Source organism: Aulostomus chinensis, chromosome 21, assembly GCF_037954235.1.
Source record: "Aulostomus chinensis isolate RoL2024-O1b breed Wild chromosome 21, RoL_Achi_v1.0, whole genome shotgun sequence".
Taxonomy (NCBI): domain Eukaryota; kingdom Metazoa; phylum Chordata; class Actinopteri; order Syngnathiformes; family Aulostomidae; genus Aulostomus; species Aulostomus chinensis.
In genome coordinates, this window is record NC_141340.1 from 860001 (window position 1) to 880223 (window position 20223).

General features: G+C 50.4%; 1 protein-coding gene and 1 long non-coding RNA gene across 9 annotated transcripts; one reads left to right on the forward strand and one right to left on the reverse strand.

Annotated features, from left to right (window-relative positions):
• Positions 1–5140: 5140 nt before the first annotated feature.
• On the reverse strand, positions 5141–19974 carry LOC147241263 (uncharacterized). Of its 8 annotated transcripts, none has more exons than XR_015111039.1 (8): positions 19442–19974; positions 18849–18956; positions 15743–15839; positions 15177–15461; positions 13361–13949; positions 11407–12561; positions 9258–9340; positions 5141–6757 (listed from the first exon to the last, which is right to left on the reverse strand). XR_015111039.1 is itself a non-coding variant. In XM_086192058.1 (6 exons), exons 4-6 carry the CDS (start codon positions 15223–15225, stop codon positions 12994–12996), a joined length of 348 nt encoding a protein of 115 aa, XP_086048184.1. In that variant the 5' UTR covers positions 15226–15461; positions 15743–15839; positions 18849–18956; positions 19442–19974; the 3' UTR covers positions 12582–12993. The 8 variants fall into 8 exon arrangements, 1 of the variants encoding a protein (XP_086048184.1); XR_015111041.1 differs by lacking the exon at positions 5141–6757 and having other exon boundaries at positions 8708–9340; positions 11407–11535; positions 11620–12561; XR_015111040.1 differs by lacking the exon at positions 5141–6757 and having other exon boundaries at positions 8708–9340; positions 11407–11547; positions 11620–12561.
• Positions 11210–12750, forward strand: LOC147241264 (uncharacterized). The gene is made up of 3 exons (XR_015111043.1): positions 11210–11982; positions 12098–12273; positions 12381–12750. It is a non-coding gene; the product is annotated as an uncharacterized LOC147241264 (long non-coding RNA).
• Positions 19975–20223: the final 249 nt, after the last annotated feature.

A 20223-nucleotide genomic window follows, 5' to 3' on the forward strand; every position in this document is an offset into this window, starting at 1 on the left:
GCCCAGCTTTAGTACCAAGGGTGAGGGAATTAACTTAAATCAGTGTCTGATCAAAGGCTCCTCTTACGTTTTGGTTTCGGTGACTCCACGTGCACTTCCTCACGACAGGAGAACTACAGTCTGGGTTTCCTGTGATGCTGTGTGTAATTCATGTGTTTCAATGATGTAAAATGAACCCCACCACCTGGAAGACCCTCCAGGACCCTGGGAGGTCCCCGCACCCAGGTTGAGACCCCTGAGGTTGAATGAAGGCAGCTGCAGCGATCATTTCTTCGCGTCAGGAAAGTCAACAGATTGTTTAGCCGGAAGCTTCCAGAGATGATAAATGCTGATTGCGGCGAATGAGCCAGACTCCACGCCTCGGTGGGAAAGACGGCTGGAAGATTTTCTCATCGGCTTGTGATGGATTATGGCAGCAGATAAAGAGTCTGCAGGGCGGTGGGAAGGTTTCACCCAGGAATTCTCATCAGTCAGCTGACGGTGGAGGCCTGGAATTCTGAACTTGATGAATATTCCAGCACATCAAGCCCAGGAAAGTTGTGCTTCTGAGAATGAAATGTGTTTTACGAGATGAATGCTTCTTTGCGAGTGTTCGTCCACATCCTGCAGGGCCGCTGTTCACCAGTCTCAGATTCTCTCTTTGAGCTCCATCCAGTTCTCTACCAGCCCCTGGGAGCAGCTGCTACATGCTACGCTAAAGAGTGAGAACCAGGAGACTCAACTGAGACGGTGAAGCTTCAGCTGAGCTCCACAACGTCACAGCAGATAAACACAAACGCGTCAAGGACCTGACAGACCCACCGATCACGTGACGCTTCGATCCAAGAGACACCATGTGACATAGCTTCCTGTCATCCGCTGGTGACAATCTTCCTCTGGGACATTTGTGTCATCATCATCGTTTCTTCTCTTCTAACCAGAGACCTGTTTAGTGAGGTCACAGTGACCTGGAGACATGACGGAATGTGACAGAACCTCCGGAGTTTAAAAAAAACAACCTCGTCTCCCAGGGTGCACCTGGTCATGACGCCGCCAAACACTGAGCCTCTCTCTCTCTCTCCAGGACTCCAGCTGAATGCCACACATGTAAACTTTCCCGGTGAAACGTCTGCCCTGAGAACGTTCCAGCGGGCGCAAGATGCACGCCAACAGAAACATGGCCGTCCAGCACAAACTGGTTCATTTGTAGCCGGTTTTTGAAGGTAAATTGATGATGAAATCTTTTTTCTTGGAATGTCATCTTCTCTCTCAGCTCTCCACAGACCAGACACCTCAGTGGTCTCAACATGTGACTGGAAGGCGTGTCACTTCCGTGTAGTGGAAGCAGCAGTTCACATGAACAAGAGGAAGCTGAGATGAGCAGGAATGAATAATGAAGCCGTTTCCCTCGTCAACCGTGTTCCTCCACCTCCATCTGGTCACTTCTGTCTTAATTAAATCCCTTTTAGCCCCAGAGGTCGTCCCCGGCAACGCTGCAACCATGTCATCAACGCTGTCGTTCTCTTTTAATCAGCTCAAACCCTCATTGACGAGGCAGACGCTTTGCACGTCAACGCCTCCACCTCACACCCACACTGGGACAGAACCAGCAGCCACCAGTCTGCTGCTGGGACAATTACAGATGTAGAGACCTGCAGTCTTTCACCAGGAGGAGGCGATGTGGCTGCTAACAGGTCAAATGCAGCCGCCATCATCATCGCCGTCACACTCGCTCGCCACTTATAGACGCAACGGTTCTGTTACGTAGCTGCTTCCAATCCTCTTCTTCCTCACTATTCGCTGGCATGAACAGCCAATCAGAACGGCCCCCTCCCAGTGGGGGTACTTGAGCCCTCACTTGAGTAACCCTGAAGTGATGACATCAGTGATGGTGGACATGAAGGCCACAGGCACACCGGGTCAGCCTGGGAAGGTGGAGTCTGAGGACACTCGCAGCCACTGTCTGTCTTTGTCCTCCGCTGACAGGACCTCTTTTGTTCGTCTGCATAAACTGACGGAGAAGGACGGCGAGGAATAAAGGACCAGGATGAATCCGTTTGTGTCCCACGGCAACGGCTCAAAGAAGCAACATGGATGAAAGGAGCAGCCAAGTCCTCGCCTGGAGGCGGCGTCTCACTGAAATGTCAGAGGACAAAAGCTGTAGCAGGTTGGCACTGCGAGGAGGAAACCTGGCAACCAGAGGGGACGTCCAAGACCAGGAGTCCAGACCCGTGAGGGACCTCGCTGGAGCGCTGAGCTGATTTGGCTGCACGCTTCCATCTTTCACATAGGAACTCGTCCGTCCGGTTAGTGATGGACGTCCACAGCCCTCCGCCATCTTGGCCTGCGATGTCAGCGACAGGAAGAAGGTTTGGGAAAGATGGTCAACAGAGAGAAAGTGAGGATGGATGAGGAGGATGAAAGGAAGATGGTGACGGCCTGAGTGGGAGGGAGGTCGGACTGTTCAGCTGTGCATCACAGGAAACGAGGGATGATGGAGAGAGAGAGAGAGTCTGATGAAAGCTCTCTTCAAACGTGCTGTTGTGGGAAGCTTCCGGCGCCAACCTCTCGCCTCCGATACGCTTCGGACTTCAGAGGAAGATGAAAGTCGGAATCAGTCAGAGAGGAGAATCAAAGAGGAGATGCAGGTGTTTGGCTTTGATCAGTGAAACAGAATCAGACTTCCGTTTCAACAAAATACCAACACATAAAACAGACGTACGTTAAAATCTTTCACCACATCATGCAGCAGCGTCAAGAGCAGGAGCACCAGGCCTCGGCCCGACCCCTGACCTCTGAGGGTTTGTTAGTCCATGTGTTTAGCTGGCTGGTTAGCTGTCCGTTATATACCTGCTAGCTTAGCGCTTCGAAACGCAGCGAAGACAACAGGGGAGTCATGAAAGAACGAGAGGAACCACCAGAGTTGTAGTTGTAAGGATGTGATGGTTGGTAATAGCCCCGCCCCTCCTCTACTTTGATTGGACAGCTGGGTAGAAAGTAACAGGTGTCGCATCATGTGAACATAGAAAACACATGCAGGCCTCAGCACCTCATCACGCTGCTGCCGTGTTTATAACAGTGTCAGAACACGGCGCTCCCACAGCTACAAGTGCTCACGCCACAAGGAATCCATGCACAAACGTATGAGAAGAAGAACATCTCACTCCTCCTCCAGGATGTCCCACTGATGCAGGGACAGAAGAATGCTGCCCCCTGTTGGTCCAAGCTGGACAAGGTAAAGCTAGTTCTATCACCTTTACTGAGTTTAGCAGCGTAGCAGCTAAACTTTCCTCTCACGGGCTGCAGCTAAGAAGCTCTTAATCTTCACCGCTGCTCGTAACCTTTACAGATCTGTTCGGATTCCAGCTTTGGGGTGTGTGGTGTTCCCTCCCACCACCAACTCCCAGTGAAAACAATAAACCCCCTCCAACTCACACGGGATAGAAAACACAATCCATCACTCGCACTCTCCCGGTTCCAGTCCCACAGAAACAAAAGAGTCTTTGTGTTGGATCCGTCTCTGCTGCCTGAAACCTGCCAGCTTCTCCACACGAGGATTCTGGAATTAGGCCATAAAAATGGAGGCTGTTGCGATAAAGCCAACGTTTTTGTTCCCAAGCAGCTTCCATGAGTGTTTGTGTGTCAGCTGGGTGTTCATGAAGAGCTGCAGGAGCCGAGGCGACTTACCCAGCAGGCTTGTTCACCAGTAACAGACTAATTCACTCCACACTGATAGCATGAGATTTCAACGACTGCACGAACAGCCCGGGGCCAGCAAGAGTGCAGCAGCAGTCCATCAGCTCTGATGGGGTCGGTGTTCGTGGACGAGAGCAGGAAGTAGAGGATGTTACTGCCGCTTGGAACAAGCTCAGTCTCACCTTCGAGAGTCAGTTAGAGGGTTCAGACATGGGGTCAAGGTAAGAACCAGGTTCAGGTTCAGCTGAGGGCAGGGTTAGTGCCTGTGAGGGTTCAGTTAGTTGCTTCTCTGTCACATGGGCACCAGAGAAGAAGACAACGTGGGTCAGCTGCTGCCACCTGTGGAGTGCCGACACGTCTGCAGCAGTCGCCCCACCGACCGACACATTCACAGCCTGTCTAAAATTATCCCGACTGGGAAGCTGTCAGGACAGCCTGGGAAACCTTCGACAAAGATGAATCCCAGGGTAAAGTTTGCAGGAATCATCGCCTCAGCAGGAGAAAACCCTCCAAATAACAGAAGCACCAGCAGCTTGTCAGCGCCCACAGACATGAATTCATTCAACTATGAATGGCAGATATGAGAGCCCAACCTCACTGCTTGAGAGGGTTTCACAGCGACTCCACTCAGGCTCTGCTGGCTGTGTGCAGGCACCCCACTGTTTCTGAAACCGTCAGATAAATCAAGTCGCTTCACTCGAGGTGCGTTCCATTTCTTCACCTGTCAGCAGAGCCACCCCCCCCCCCCGTTAGTAACGACAGGGATTATCTGCTGATGCAGCGTCATTTATATGAACTGCAGAAGCTGGCAGTCCAGTGAGAGCCAGGGCTCCATGGAGTCGTCTCCGTTCCCCACGAGGACGCAAACCAGCTCAGAATAACTCGAACTCGATTAAATGCTGTTAATCGGTTTTATTATGAGAAAACTCTTTACGACGCCCAAGCATTTCTAACGTATGAGGGTCATGAAATAAAATACCGTAAGAGACCAGTGTGTGTGTGTGTGTGTGTGTGTGTGGGGGGGCTTACTGTTGTCGTCTGATGGCTTGGTGGTGAAGCTGTTAAGACAGGCTGGCACATCTTCCCAGGGGCCGGCAGAGAGAACTGTCTGGTCGTGGGGGGGGGGGGGGGGCGGCGGCGGCATGTGAACAATGGCCAACAGAGGAAGAGAGGTCCCAATGACCTGCTCAGCTGTCCTCAGCTCCCTCTGCACCAGACAGAGCCACAGTGGTCAAGATGCTCTCCATCTTGCTTCTGAGGGGGTGGCAGATGTCCCCCAGGACCTTGGCTCCCCCTCCAGTGGTGCTGTTGATGAGCAGTGGCTTGGGGCGGGATTGGTTCTTCTTGAAGTCAACCTTCAGGATCAGGTTGTTCTCACTGCACCAGCCCCCCAGCTCCTCCTCCCCCCTGCAGGTCCAGTTGAGCTGCTCTGGATCAGAAGGTTGGGCCCACTGCTGACGTGTCATCTGTGTGTTTGACCTTGTGATTTGGCGTGGACATGGCAAGGGTCCTTCTGGACTTGTAACCGTATCGACAACAGTACAAACTACAGAATTTGTCATGAGGAACTTCCAGAAGAGAAACTGAGCGACTGTGAGGACAGCGACTCGTTAACACCAATCACCAGCAGGTGGAGAAAAGCTCCAGACACCCAGAGAGGAACCTAAAACAAAGTCTCTGTTAGCTTCACATTTGGCAGCAGAGACCCCCCCCCCACACACACACACACACACTCTCTCTCTCTCTCTCTCCAGCAGCGGATGTTTGTGTGTTTTCTTAGGGCAGCTATATTTAGCAGATTAAATAAACGCCTGCCATCAGGAGACGTGACGTGTCCCTAAAAGCAGGAGGAGGATGTTTCCACTGGCTCGTCATCTCTGAACACAGCAGCTCAGCTCTTTGTTTTCGTTCACTTGCTTCCACCAAAGTCCAGCTTCTTCAGGGCCGCCGACACAGGACCAGCAAACCAGGGCCCCCAACAACAGCGGACCAGTCCACAATAGCCACGACAGAAGAGAAGCCCCCGAAACTCTCCCAGTGGCCTCCAGGGGGCGGCAACACCTCCTCCAAGCACTTCCACCAGGGTTTGACGGGTGTGCTGTCAGTAGCCTAGCGTAGCGGCGTGCTCAGTGACACTTCAGCCAACATCTGTGTCTGATCGTTCAGCCACTCATGAAGAGGATTAATGGGCTCACAAACATTAAGATACATTTTCGAAGAACTAGATCTTTATAAACAGCTTCAGTGATAACTTGTTCATTCTCCTGTACAAACAAAAACACGACGGTTCTCTGAACTGTTTGCCACTTTAAGCCTCATAAACAGTTTCACCACTGATGAACAACTTTTGTAAGTAAATATAAAAAATATAGACAAGAAAATCAACTTTTCATTTCAACAAAATCCAAAATTAACAGAACACCTCAAACAAACTCTTCATGCGGTTCAATGCTTCTGAGGTTCTGTTCAATGCTGCTGTCGGGTGGTCGCAGGATCCGACCTCCTAATGATGAGGTCATCGCCTACACAGGCTTTTCCTGCTTCCATGTCAGTGACGTTGAGAAGCAAGTTGCATTTGTAAAGAGTCACGAAAGGAGACTCAACTGTGACTCAGCAGCTGAACAAAACTCAGGTTGAACTGCAGCTGACAGCAGCGGTCAGGTGACACTGGTCAGGTGACTTCTGCCTGAACTGGAGCCAACAAAGAAGCATGAAAACTTTGAGTTTACCTTGTAGTTTTACTACGTTTGGGCGCTGGCGTGACTTTTATCTGCCACCAAGATTAATTTTGGCAAATCTTCAGAATCCCAATTAGTGAGGTTAGACGCTGTCGTCAGTTCCAGCTGAGATCCAGACAGATACGATGCTTTAATCCTCCAGGGTGTCTCTATTGAGAGATATGGAGTGTGTGTGTGTGTGTGTGTGTGTGTGTGTGTGTGTGTGTGTGTGTGTGTGTGTGAGAGACTTCAGCAATACAGCTCATGACCTTCAGGATCAGCTCCTCCTTCTTGTGTTTGGCGCTGACGAGAACTTGCCTTCCCTTCAACCAGGCAAGTAGCGTTGCTGAGTTCAGCCGAGACAACTGGAGAGAGAGAGAGACGTGGTGCTGAGGAGGTTGACTATCAGGGCAACAACGCAGTTATCACTGTCGTCACGACAACAACAGTCCCACAACCTCAAAGGAAAATGCCATCTATTTGGGAAAGTTTCTTCTTGTCTATCGTCCTCAGTGTCCTACAAGAAGACAAAGACCCCCTCTAGGAAGGCTAGTTAGCTTAGCCAATAGCTGGTGGTGGGAGGGAAGTGTTAGCATCAGCTAGCTCAGGTCCAGGCTAGTTAGCTTAGCCCAATGGCTGGTAGTGGGTGGGAAGTGTTAGCATCAGCTAGCTCAGGTCCAGGCTAGTTAGCTTAGCCAATAGCTGGTGGTGGGAGGGAAGTGTTAGCATCAGCTAGCTCAGGTCCAGGCTAGTTAGCTTAGCCCAATGGCTGGTAGTGGGTGGGAAGTGTTAGCATCAGCTAACTCAGGTCCAGGCTAGTTAGCTTAGCCCAATGGCTGGTAGTGGGTGGGAAGTGTTAGCATCAGCTAGCTCAGGTCCAGGCTAGTTAGCTTAGCCAATAGCTGGTGGTGGGAGGGAAGTGTTAGCATCAGCTAGCTCAGGTCCAGGCTAGTTAGCTTAGCCCAATGGCTGGTAGTGGGTGGGAAGTGTTAGCATCAGCTAGCTCAGGTCCAGGCTAGTTAGCTTAGCCCAATGGCTGGTAGTGGGAGGGAAGTGTTAGCATCAGCTAGCTCAGGTCCAGGCTAGTTAGCTTAGCCCAATGGCTGGTAGTGGGTGGAAGTGTTAGCATCAGCTCGCTCAGGTCCAGGATGCTGGTGTGTCCAGCAGGAATCCTCCTCCTCATCATCATCAGTAGCAGCAGTCGCTCTTCTAGTCCTCAACAAACGTTTGGTTCTGTTGACCCAAGTTCCAGTGGAGCTTTGGAGGTGCTGCGTCAAATCACTGGGCCCAGTCAGGAAAGTAGTTCCGGCTACGTGTCTGATTCTACCACTACAACGTCTCCTCATGTTAAACTGGTGTTCATCACCAAGGTTACACACAACCCTCCTGATATTAATGCAGGCAGAGACGGAGCTACGCTAACACTTCCCACCCACTACCAGCCATTGTGCTAAGCTAACTAGCCTGGAACTCCTTCACTAGCGTCATGCCGAGGTCAAACCCGGACTGTTTCTGTCAGTGACCCGCCAGCTGCTGGGAGAGCTAAAGAACAGTTCTGTGTCTGCTGCTTCAATAAATAAGTGAAGGAGAAAGTGCAGCTGATGAATGGTTCCTGATCACTCGCAGGTTGCGGCTGTAAAACTGATGAATGTTGTTATTAATGTGGTCGGCCGCTGCCTCCTCCCACCATTCATCACTTTAACAGTCTGGCCCTGGTCTGCAGGGACATTTGCACATGTTCACCATTTATCATGTTAACATGCCTTAATGCATCAGGTTAGCGTGTGCAGGACGTTGGTGTACACACAGAAGGAGATGAGACGCTGCAGCTTCATCAGCTCTGCCTGTCCAAAACTTCATGACCTGAACTGTTCTAAGAGTTTAATATTCCTCTCTAGAACTCAGCTGGGCCCCTCCAGGATGTTAAGTTCTCCTCAGTGGAACAGATTAATGTTCTCCAATTACTGGAAGGACGGTGAGCTGGACACAGACAAAGAAGGCCAGGATCTAAGACGGGAATTAGGACTGAAGAAGACAAATGTGCTCAAGTGATAATTTTTCACTGTTCCTGCACCCAAAAACTGTTCTTGACGTCAAATGAATACCTTCAAAAAACCTTCAACTAAAAACCTGCTAACAATGAGGTCAAAGGTGCTTGAAGGACGTGTTCGGGGGGGGGGGGGGTCTGCAGTCAGACTGAAGCTCCTTGGGCTCAGAACTTCATTCCTTTTTAAAAGCATTTAACCACAAACCCTATTAATAAATCTAGACAGACAACTTAGGGATTTTTAGTTTTGTAATTATTTCTTCATCATCTCAACTCTTTATTAGGACCACATTTATAAAAAAATACATGCAGCCTTTTTTTCTCACAGAAATGTTTGCATTTGGTCCTCATCCTGCTGTTTTTACTGAATTCTCATTCATTATTTAGTCATTAATCTCTTGCTGACCTTCTTATCAATTAAGTGGGTCGGCAGGAAAAAGGTAACTTGCATAAGATATTGATAAATAAAATACAAAAAAACAGAAATTAATGTTTTAAAGTTTCCGCCAAGCCTCCTCAGGATGAAGGTTTTGTAGCTGACCCTTGACCTTGACAATGCGTCGAGGCATCTGAGAGTCGCTGGGCGTTCACGCTCACCTCAGGCGTCCCCGTCACAAAGGCTACGTTCCTCGTTTCTAGACACTGAACGAGTTCATCCACATGTGCTCTCCTTCGCGCGAGCAAAAACACCTGTAGTTCATAAGACTGCCTGGAAATCAGACAAACTCTTGTTTGCTGCGCCAGGTCTTCGTTTGTTGGTGTTTTTGTGGTCGTGCCAACATGATGATGTCATGAGAGAGAAGCTCACACCTCCTGACCTGGTTGCTTCTGGCCATGTCCTCCACGTCCACGTCTTGTATCACACGCTTGCTTTCTTCAGCTTTGACTCAGACGACACCCTCTGAAACACCACACACACACAGACACACACAGACACACACGCACACACACACAATTAGTATAGATGGAAAATATAATTGTATTCTTTATGATTCTGACTTAATTTTTCTATTCCCTCGTTTCCCTACCACAAAAAATATATTGATATAAAAATAAAACAAAAACGAATCCAGAAACGCTCTGATGGTTCCCAGTTATACAAGATGGCGATGGCTAAGAGTCAGCAGGATGACCTCACACTGGCCGGGCCACCCTGAGGGCAGGGAGCGATTCTCTACAATTACAGGGTCGCCCCCTGGTGGCTGACTGCAGCACCGCTCATCGACCTCCATGTTGGTGGCCTGCTCACACTCGAAAGCACTGGGGGAGCAGATCCGTCTGCCGAGGAGCCTCTGTGGATGTAAAAGATCCCCCTCATACATGCATACGTTTTCTTCCCAACTGCCAGAAGCAGATCTTCCAGATCCCAGATCCAGAAAGTATCAAGAGGATTTCCAGAAGCTGAAACGTTCTTCCTTCAGTCTCACATGGACTCCAGTATTTGATGGAAATCTGTCCAGCCAGCTGACCACATCCTGCTGAGGGACTGCAAGAGGCTTCAGGAGCTGCCACCGGACCGTCACCGTCTCAAACATGAAGCACTTGTTCCTTGAAATTGTAACCCTTTGCGATAAGTTTTCTGTCAGATGCTTCCAATAGTTGTGGAGATGCCCTCCAAACACACACACACTCACGTCCTCACCACTCTGCTGCTGCTGAGGTCATCGGGAGTCGGTCGTTTGGGATCCGTCTCCTTCCAGTTGGATCTGGCGGCAACACTCAGCTGGTCGACCCAGCTTTAGGACTCTTGGTTTTGTGGCTGAACTCTGGATTAATCTTGGTCTCTGGCTTTGAAGCGAGGACCAGGCCAGGTCTGGTCTGTGCTGCAGGACTTTGGCCCGGGACACACCGGACCTTTGACGATGGCAGCTGAGGGTCGGGGCTGCTGTGGGATTTGGGATGACGAATGAAGCGAGGAACAGTTGGCGGAGGAAGAGACAGGAAAGAGGGAAGAGACGAGGAGGAAGGTCGGTTCTTTCTGACTGCTGGTAGTGTCACCCTCAACCTCTGCTCACCTCCCCTGATCAGCTGATCCTTGTGCGCCCGCAGCAGGGCGGTGTTCATGAGGTGCCACGGGCGCTGGTTCCTGAAGATAGGAACCAGCTTAGGGGCGGGGTTTACTGGGAAGAGAAGGGCTGACTGGGGTTAGACCCAGGGGAGGAAGAGGGGGAAGGACAGATGAGGTAGTGAGGGATGAAGCTGGCTGGAAGAGGGGAAGGGAAGAGGAAGAGGATAGAGAGGACACTTTTGAGGAGGAGGAGGAAGATGAAGACCAGTCCCCAGCTCCCCTGAGCCCGCCGTGACTGCTCCCACGCCCATTACCCAGAAGCCCCTGTGAGAGTGGGGTCCAGGGGTGTGGCTGTGACCTGGAGGAGGCTCCCACAGGTCGCTGAGGAGGAAAGGTGGTCAGGTTGACCTGCTCGGCACTTGACCCTGTTGAGTAGACAACAACCATAACCCCGCCCAGAGTGACAGGCTGTCAGCAAACACGACTGACATGAGCTAACGCTAAAAGCTGGCGTTGCACACTGCAGACACACCGGACACGAGTGTTCTGTCAGCGGCGTTCTTAACCAGCCACACCGGCTCTGTGTGCTCAGGCCCTGCGGCACAGACCTGCTGTTTCTATGGAGATAGGTTACATGACAGCTTCAAATGTAAATGACCACATTGTCACGTGATGCCGTGAGAACACACAGATGCTTCACACGTGAGCAGCGTCATCAGTGACTCTGCTCCAGGCGATTACGATGAGAACTGACGCTGATGCTACGCATCATGGAGGGACCCGGCGTGGCTTCAGCACGATGCTCAGGGACTCCCAACACAGGACAACGACAAGTGACTGTGTTTAACATCTAAATTAAAGCAACAAAGAATTATGTTGTAAAATTTAAATCACTTAAAACAGCGACAACAGGGGTGTGTGTGTGTCTGTGTGTGTGTGTCTGTGTGTGTGTGTGTTACCTGCGCCGACGCCGTGGTCTTCAGATGGATTGTTGTCCCCTGTGAAGGTCTGCTGCTCAAACAGGTTGGGAGGCCACAGACACTCCGTAGTCCGTCCCTGATGTCAGACAGGAAGGAGCCCAGTGCCCCCTGGAGGTCGACCTGAGGACAACACTGCAGCTCAGAGGGAATCTGAGAGGAGGCGGGGTTAAAGGAGCATGGGAGGAGGTTTACCATGGTTCTAGAATCCCATGACAGTAACTGGACATCGCTCAGAGGATGTTTTCCTGACTGAAGATTCGGAACCATTCCAGCTTTACTCTTTCAAACGTTTGTCTGTGCCTGAAAATTGGCATTTTAAATTCTGTGACTTTGCTGGTTTTTCATTTTTCATGAGCGTATGAAGCCTGCATTCATCCGCTCATCTGAGGAGGAGTAGATATGATTCAAATCTACATCTCAGCATTTCAGCCTGAAGTGTTTTTGATCAAAAGTAGAGTCGACGAGTCCACGAGCAGGACAGCCACAGCTGAGGAAATGTGCTTGTGGAGACCACAGACCCCTACAGACGAGCCGGCTTTGGCGGCACGTAAGAAGGTCAGTCCCTGTCGTAGCGCAGCGGCCGGTAACCTTGTTAGTGGCGGACTCTCAGTGAGGTGGAGGATAAATGACGTGAACAAACCAAATCTGAAGGAGGGTTTTTGAGTCACAGGAATGTACAGGGGCGTTCTGAGAGGAGCTGTGATGGAGCAGTTAGCAGATGTACGTGTTCCCACGATCAGCATCAGCTCGTCCATCTGGTTGCGAAGCGATCCGGCGTCGGTCAGGAGGATTCCGATGGTGCGTCCAGTGTCTCCACGTGTCCTGGTGATTTGGATCCTGATGAAGGTGAGTATCTCTCTCTTCACTTGCAGCTCATGGGTGTTCATCACTCGCGGCTGCTGTCTCAGACACGTCTCAACACTTAAAAGATGTCTCGTTATTTTCACATCAAGATGGTCAGTCCACGTCACACAGGAGCTGCGGTCTTGCAGGACAGTGACATAACGAGGGAACCCTCGTCAGCTTCATCTGACTGAGTCTCTCTGAGTCCAAGGATACGTGAAGAGCCTCTGTCCCAGAGGTCTGAAGAAGATGCTGCAGTGCACCACATCTTCCTCTGCTACATCAGGAAGCCTGTAACCGTACTGACACACACACACACACACACACACACACACACACACACACACACATACACAGAGCTGGAAATCTGCCAAAACACTAGTTAGAAACCAGGCCTTCCACAGAGTTCTACTCCTCTTGATGAGTACACGCGTACATCAACCTGTCAGATGCTGGATCTTTGTGTTAAAAATGCCTGTGACCACTAAACATCTTGATGGGGGTCAGGGGTCAGATGGGGGTCAGGGGTCAACTGTAGGTCAGTGTCAAGTTGTATTTGGATAAATGTGTGGTGTACCAGACGGTGCCAGAGGTTCTGCAGGTCTCCGTAAGTTCTCAGTGGTCCATCACTGGGAAGCTGATGGCGACAATTTGGCCTTTCTTCATGCGCACGCGCGCACACACACACACACACACACACACACACACACACACGTCACTACATCAGGACAGAAGGATTGAGTGGAGCAGCAGCTCCTCCTGCTGGTCAGAGTCAGTAGAGCAACAGTGAGGGTATTTCCAGGGTGGGTTCTCCCGCGGCTCTCTGTCAGCTGGTTCATCTTCCTGGATGCCACTCGCTGGTTTCAATCGGACACAGACGTGTCAGACATGTTCTCTTACCAAACCAGCTTTCATTCATAGCTCTCTAATCCTCTCATTTCTGGCCAAAGGACACGTCTGGTTCTATGAGTTTCAGTCATGTGACCTTCAGAAGAGAAATGAATTTCCTAAAACCTCAAATCTGTCAAGGCAACTAAATTCTTTTATTTCTGAGCTCTCCTCCAAGTGTCCACAAGATGGTGCTGTCTACCTGGGCAGGACGTGACACCAGATGGCTCCTCCAGTGGAGGAAGGGTCCAGGACGGCCTGGCGGTCAATGTGAACCTCATCATCACCAACGGAGGAAGGCGCACTTGTTGGGAAGCTTCTATGAAGAACTCCTGGTTTCTATCAGCAGCAACAACAGTGATCTGATCTGCAGTTGAGGGGAGACTGAATCAAGACAGAGTTGGACTGGGGGGGGGATCAGAGCGAGACAGTTCATCCTGTGTGTGTTTCATGAATATGGAGGTGCAACGTCTGATTCTGGGCCCAAGCCAAGAGCACCGGGACGCTTTGGCTGACATCCCTGGGTTTTCACGTCTGTGAAACAAGATCAGCCGAAACAAACATGATGGTGTTTTCAGTTCTCTTGGTGATTCCTCACACCGCCTTTAGGATCAATAAAAATCTGCATCACTGCATGTTGTTAGCTGATGGAAGTCACCAAGCTGGCGTGCAGCAGCAGCCATGCAGACGTGTGTGCAGGTGGGGGCGTCTCACTGTGGCGGGAGGAAGTCTGACTGTGCTGGCTTCAACACTGACACACAACTGGCCTTCACTGGTGCTCAGATCCATGCCTGGCACACACACACACACACACACACACACACACACACACACACACACACACACACACACACACACACACACACACACACACACACCTCTAATTATTAACATTGCCTGTTCTGCCAAGGACCCTTTGGGGCCCCTGGCCCCACTTTGAGAACCCCTGGTGTTAAAGAACACAAACATGGGTGACGTGACCTCAGGACTCATGAACACGATCACCTCTCCACCTGGGGATGCAAGTGTGTGTTCAGGTATGTGTGAATACTGCAAACATTACTTTGAATCACATATTTTTATTTTTGCACTTAACATCTAAGATAGAATGGGACCCCCCCCGCCAAGTGTGTACCATAACTTGCTCTACTAAAATCACTAACACTTGATATTCTAATATCAAATACACAAATGAACTACTTGTTCTACTTTTGAGTTTAAAAAAATAACAACAACTGTCTCAAACATTAACAACATTGGGAATAAATAGATGACTAAATGTGACTGACACCCTCCATCAGGAAGTCTTCTCCTTCACACACACACACACACACACACACACACACACACACACACACACACACACACACACTTTTTACCAGACACGGTAAACACAACTTCACCGTCAAGGCCACTAAGCTGTTGTGTGAATGATGAAATGCAGGGTGTTGCGCTGACATGGGGGTGGGGGTGTCCGCTAACCTGTTAGCTTCAAAGCGAAGCAGACAGACACCCTGACGCTGGTGAGTGCATCAGGGTGTCTGTCTGCTCCTGGGCTGCTGCAGCAGACTCCCGCTCATGGTGAGCAGCTAGCCAGAGGGCTAACGTTCATCAGCTACAGGCTAAAGTGGACTGAAGCCTCATGAGACAGGACAACCGTCCGCACTCATGAGGCTGACGTTGATTGACCACAAGCATGGAAATGCATGAATGTCCCCACACTGACGGCAAAACAAGAACACCGAGCCTTTCAATGCTCGACTGGGTTAAAGTTAAAGGATCGACTCAGTGTTGCAACACTCGGCCGACACTTTGATCTCTCTCTCTCTCTCTCTCACTCACACACACACATTCACACTCACACACACACTAAACCAAGACCTGACCCTCACACAGCCTTTGAGGTGGTCTCTTACTGTCCTCCCTCTTAAGGTCTAAACATCAACGTTCCTTTCAGAGATGTAGAACCTCGGCCTTGATCGCCCACAAACAGCTCATCTGAAACTGCTGAGTCATACCTCCACAGTCACAACGACCCTCGCCGACCTGTTCAAGGTTGATGTTCATGGTCTCCAGGGGCAAACAAGGAGATGGAGCTCCTCCTCAAGGGAGCTGAGACCCAGGCTAGTTAGCTTAGCCCAGTGACTGGTAGTGGGTGGGAAGTGTTAGCGCTGCTCAGTTGAGAGTTTCAAGTGTGGCTCCAAAACCCCATTTTCTCCACGGTTGTGAATGGAGCGTTTATCTTCCCCTCCCACGTCCTAACTGGTCACTGAACGCTCCAGCGACGCCTCTCCTGGACCCTCCTGTTGTTGGGGAACATTTGTAAACGCTTTTATCCAACATGTGATTATTGAAATGAATTAAAACCTGAGTTCACAGGACATCACAGGACATTTTCTCTCTGAAGAGATGAAAGACAACAGACCAACAAGATCGAAATTCAGCTCAAATTCCAATTTCAGCAGATTTAATTTGACTGTTAGGAGCCGTGGAGCTCAGCAGCGTTGAAGATGCTCGAGTTTGGTTCTCGGAACAAATGCGTTCAGTGAAACGGGCCTGGAGTTGAAGAGCAGCGCCGACGCACCTTTGATGAGGAAGAGTCCTACTTTGTTCCAGCAGGGAGGAAGACCAGTGATGAGAGAGGAGGACAGACAAGCCTGGAGGACACCTGGAAACACAGTCTGAGGAGAGCCCAGCAACACACACACACACACACACACACACACACACACACACACACACACACACACACACACACACACACACACACACACACACAGAGTTGTTGTTGGTTTTGCCTGCCAACAGCAGACCCTCCAGGTGCTTGGTGGAGCAGATCAGCTGACCTCATCGTTCACCAGCGGAGGAATGTTTGGAACTCAGGCAAAATATTTGGTGTGTTTGTCTGCAGGGAGCTGGAAACGATCAGCTGAGACTCCTCCAGCATCAGATTAGGGTTAGGGTTGATCTGGCAGGGGTGTGTGTGTGTGTGTGTGTGTGTGTGTGTGTGTGTGTGTGTGTGTGTGTGTGTGTGTGTGTGTGTCTTAGGGCTGTGACCACAATGATCTCATTGAAGGAGTTCAATGCTGGAGAAGCCAGGATGTCACAGTACAGCAGCGCTGTGGAATCACAGTGGTGCATGAGAGCAAACTGAACCTCCACCATCCACCGGTCTGGTGTTTACTGGTGGATCTGATGTAGAACTGAACCTCCACCATCCACCGGTCTGGTGTTTACTGGTGGATCTGATGTAGAACTGAACCTCCACCATCCACCGGTCTGGTGTTTACTGGTGGATCTGATGTAGAACTGAACCTCCAACATCCACCAGTCTGGTGTTTACTGGTGGATCTGATGTAGAACTGAACCTCCACCATCCACCAGTCTGGTGTTACTGGTGGATCTGATGTAGAACTGAACCTCCAACATCCACCAGTCTGGTGTTTACTGGTGGATCTGATGTAGAACTGAACCTCCATCCACCGGTCTGGTGTTTACTGGTGGATCTGATGTAGAACTGAACCTCCACCATCCACCGGTCTGGTGTTTACTGGTGGATCTGATGTAGAACTGAACCTCCACCATCCACCAGTCTGGTGTTTACTGGTGGATCTGATGTAGAACTGAACCTCCACCATCCACCAGTCTGGTGTTTACTGGTGGATCTGATGTAGAACTGAACCTCCATCCACCGGTCTGGTGTTTACTGGTGGATCTGATGTAGAACTGAACCTCCATCCACTGGTCTGGTGTTTACTGGTGGATCTGATGTAGAACTGAACCTCCACCATCCACCAGTCTGGTGTTTACTGGTGGATCTGATGTAGAACTGAACCTCCAACATCCACCAGTCTGGTGGTTACTGGTGGATCTGATGTAGAACTGAACCTCCATCCACCGGTCTGTTGTTTACTGGTGGATCTGATGTAGAACTGAACCTCCATCCACCAGTCTGGTGTTTACTGGTGGATCTGATGTAGAACTGAACCTCCACCATCCACCGGTCTGGTGTTTACTGGTGGATCTGATGTAGAACTGAACCTCCACCATCCACCAGTCTGGTGTTTACTGGTGGATCTGATGTAGAACTGAACCTCCATCCACCGGTCTGGTGTTTACTGGTGGATCTGATGTAGAACTGAACCTCCACCATCCACCAGTCTGGTGTTTACTGGTGGATCTGATGTAGAACTGAACCTCCATCCACCGGTCTGGTGTTTACTGGTGGATCTGATGTAGAACTGAACCTCCATCCACCGGTCTGGTGTTTACTGGTGGATCTGATGTAGAACTGAACCTCCACCATCCACCAGTCTGGTGTTTACTGGTGGATCTGATGTAGAACTGAACCTCCAACATCCACCAGTCTGGTGTTTACTGGTGGATCTGATGTAGAACTGAACCTCCATCCACCGGTCTGGTGTTTACTGGTGGATCTGATGTAGAACTGAACCTCCACCATCCACCAGTCTGGTGTTTACTGGTGGATCTGATGTAGAACTGAACCTCCACCATCCACCAGTCTGGTGTTTACTGGTGGATCTGATGTAGAACTGAACCTCCATCCACCGGTCTGGTGTTTACTGGTGGATCTGATGTAGAACTGAACCTCCACCATCCACCAGTCTGGTGTTTACTGGTGGATCTGATGTAGAACTGAACCTCCACCATCCACCGGTCTGGTGTTACTGGTGGATCTGATGTAGAACTGAACCTCCACCATCCACCGGTCTGGTGTTTACTGGTGGATCTGATGTAGAACTGAACCTCCACCATCCACCAGTCTGGTGTTTACTGGTGGATCTGATGTAGAACTGAACCTCCATCCACCGGTCTGGTGTTTACTGGTGGATCTGATGTAGAACTGAACCTCCACCATCCACCAGTCTGGTGTTTACTGGTGGATCTGATGTAGAACTGAACCTCCACCATTCACCGGTCTGGTGTTACTGGTGGATCTGATGTAGAACTGAACCTCCACCATCCACCGGTCTGGTGTTACTGGTGGATCTGATGTAGAACTGAACCTCCACCATCCACCAGTCTGGTGTTTACTGGTGGATCTGATGTAGAACTGAACCTCCACCATTCACCGGTCTGGTGTTACTGGTGGATCTGATGTAGAACTGAACCTCCACCATCCACCGGTCTGGTGTTACTGGTGGATCTGATGTAGAACTGAACCTCCACCATCCACCGGTCTGGTGTTTACTGGTGGACTAGGAACAACACACCTGGTTACAGGTCTCTGACCTGGTGACCAGGAACCAGACCTACTAGGAGAACTGATTGACAGGTCCAGCACTGGTTCCTGCACCTGTCAATTCTTTACCTTTTTCAAGAATGTCAAACGTTATGATTCTCGTCTTACATGCGGCGCTCTCGGCCTGTCAGAGGTCACAGTCCTAACTTCACATCTATGACAGTTTCAAGGTTATGGAGTTCCTCCACAGAGATGAATAAAGGAACCCTCACAGGCTGTGGGGAACCACTTAAGAAAGCAAATCCACTGTACTGGGATCAGATTGATTCACCAACAGCTTTTGTTCCGTTCGCTCCGCAGTTCCTCGACCTCTGGCAGAGACACGGTGACGCAGCACAGCGTCTCCAGGTCAGGGAGCCCAAGGAAAAACAGAGGCTCCAACACTCATCCTGGACACACACACACACACACACACACACACACACACCTTATCGTCATGGTCATGGGATTTCCTTGATGTTCTTTCGTGTTTCTATCATGTCGTCCAACTTGTGGCCCTGAGAACATCTTCTGTATGTAGCTGACATGTAGTTCCCTGGGTACCAGAATTAGAAAGAACCAACAAGTTCTTTGAGAAGTGGCTTAAAAGGAGTTTGTTCTTATAACTGAATCAGAACCAGGAGGAACGTTCTCCGTTTCAATGATTCTTCTGGAGCATGAAGATGCTTCACTTGTGAAACTTTGTGATAAAAAATGTTTTAGTAAACAAGTTTCCCATTCCAGCCGTCCAATCGAAGGGCGCCTTGCCTTCTGACCCTGAATCCTTGTTTGGCTCCGTCCTGGACATTTGAACTCATCAAACCCCGCATTGATGTCGTTTTGGAACCGCGACATCTGGATCCACCAGAACCTCAGAAGGAAAGGCGGGTGGCTTTAGTGCCTCACTTGGCTGCGTCATCGCAATGATACTACTTCGCAGTAGTTTTACTGTGATTTTATGGATATTTTGCAGTATCCTTACTCTTTGCTGCCACCAACAACATTCAAAAGTAATGAAGTAGTTGATTAAAAGTGTCTCACCTGTCTCAGCACTCGCTAAAGCTAGCAGGTAGCTAATTCAGCTAAGTTAGCCGCTGGAACCCGAAGCTAACTGGCTGTGTTCTCAGCACCGGGACGAACCGGAACCCCCGGCTTCGTTAACATTCAGTCCGTTCCCAGAACCCCGCGGCTCCGGGGCAGCTCACGAATTACTGAGTTTCTGCTTCCTGCAGTTCGTCACATTTCATCCGTCTTTTACTCTTTCAGGGCAAAAGTTATCGCAAAGTGATGAGCCGGCACCTGCGTCACTGAGCAGATCTCAGATCAGATCAGACAACGGCGGGCGCGCTCATACAGAGGCAGCGCTTGTGTACTGGCAGTGAGGAGAACCGGTCCCGGTCCACCCTGTGGGACACGTTTGGGTCACAGTGCTCCTTCACAGCTGGCAGCGCTGGTCTGGAGGAACCCGGAACCAGGAGAACGGGTGGAACCGCAGCTCTGGGCTTCAGCGTGGGCGCGCCGAGTTGCGTGAGAAGACCCGCTCCTTGCGTGCGAAGTTGGTTTCCTTGAGAAGGGGAGGCGAACTGACGCGACCTTTAGCCTCGTCCTCGCAGGGGCGGCGGCCAATAGCAGCGCCGGGAACCCGAAGGGGCGGGCCCTCGAACTTGGCTCGGAACTTTGGGGTTCGTGAAGTGGCCGGAATTAAGAGCAGCACCGGAAAAGACACTTCAAAATAAAACTGAAAAGGGCCACCGTGCCCCCCCCCCCCGCGTACATTTTCACCACCAGCTGTTGTTTTTGTTCTCCTGTTGGGTTTTGATCTT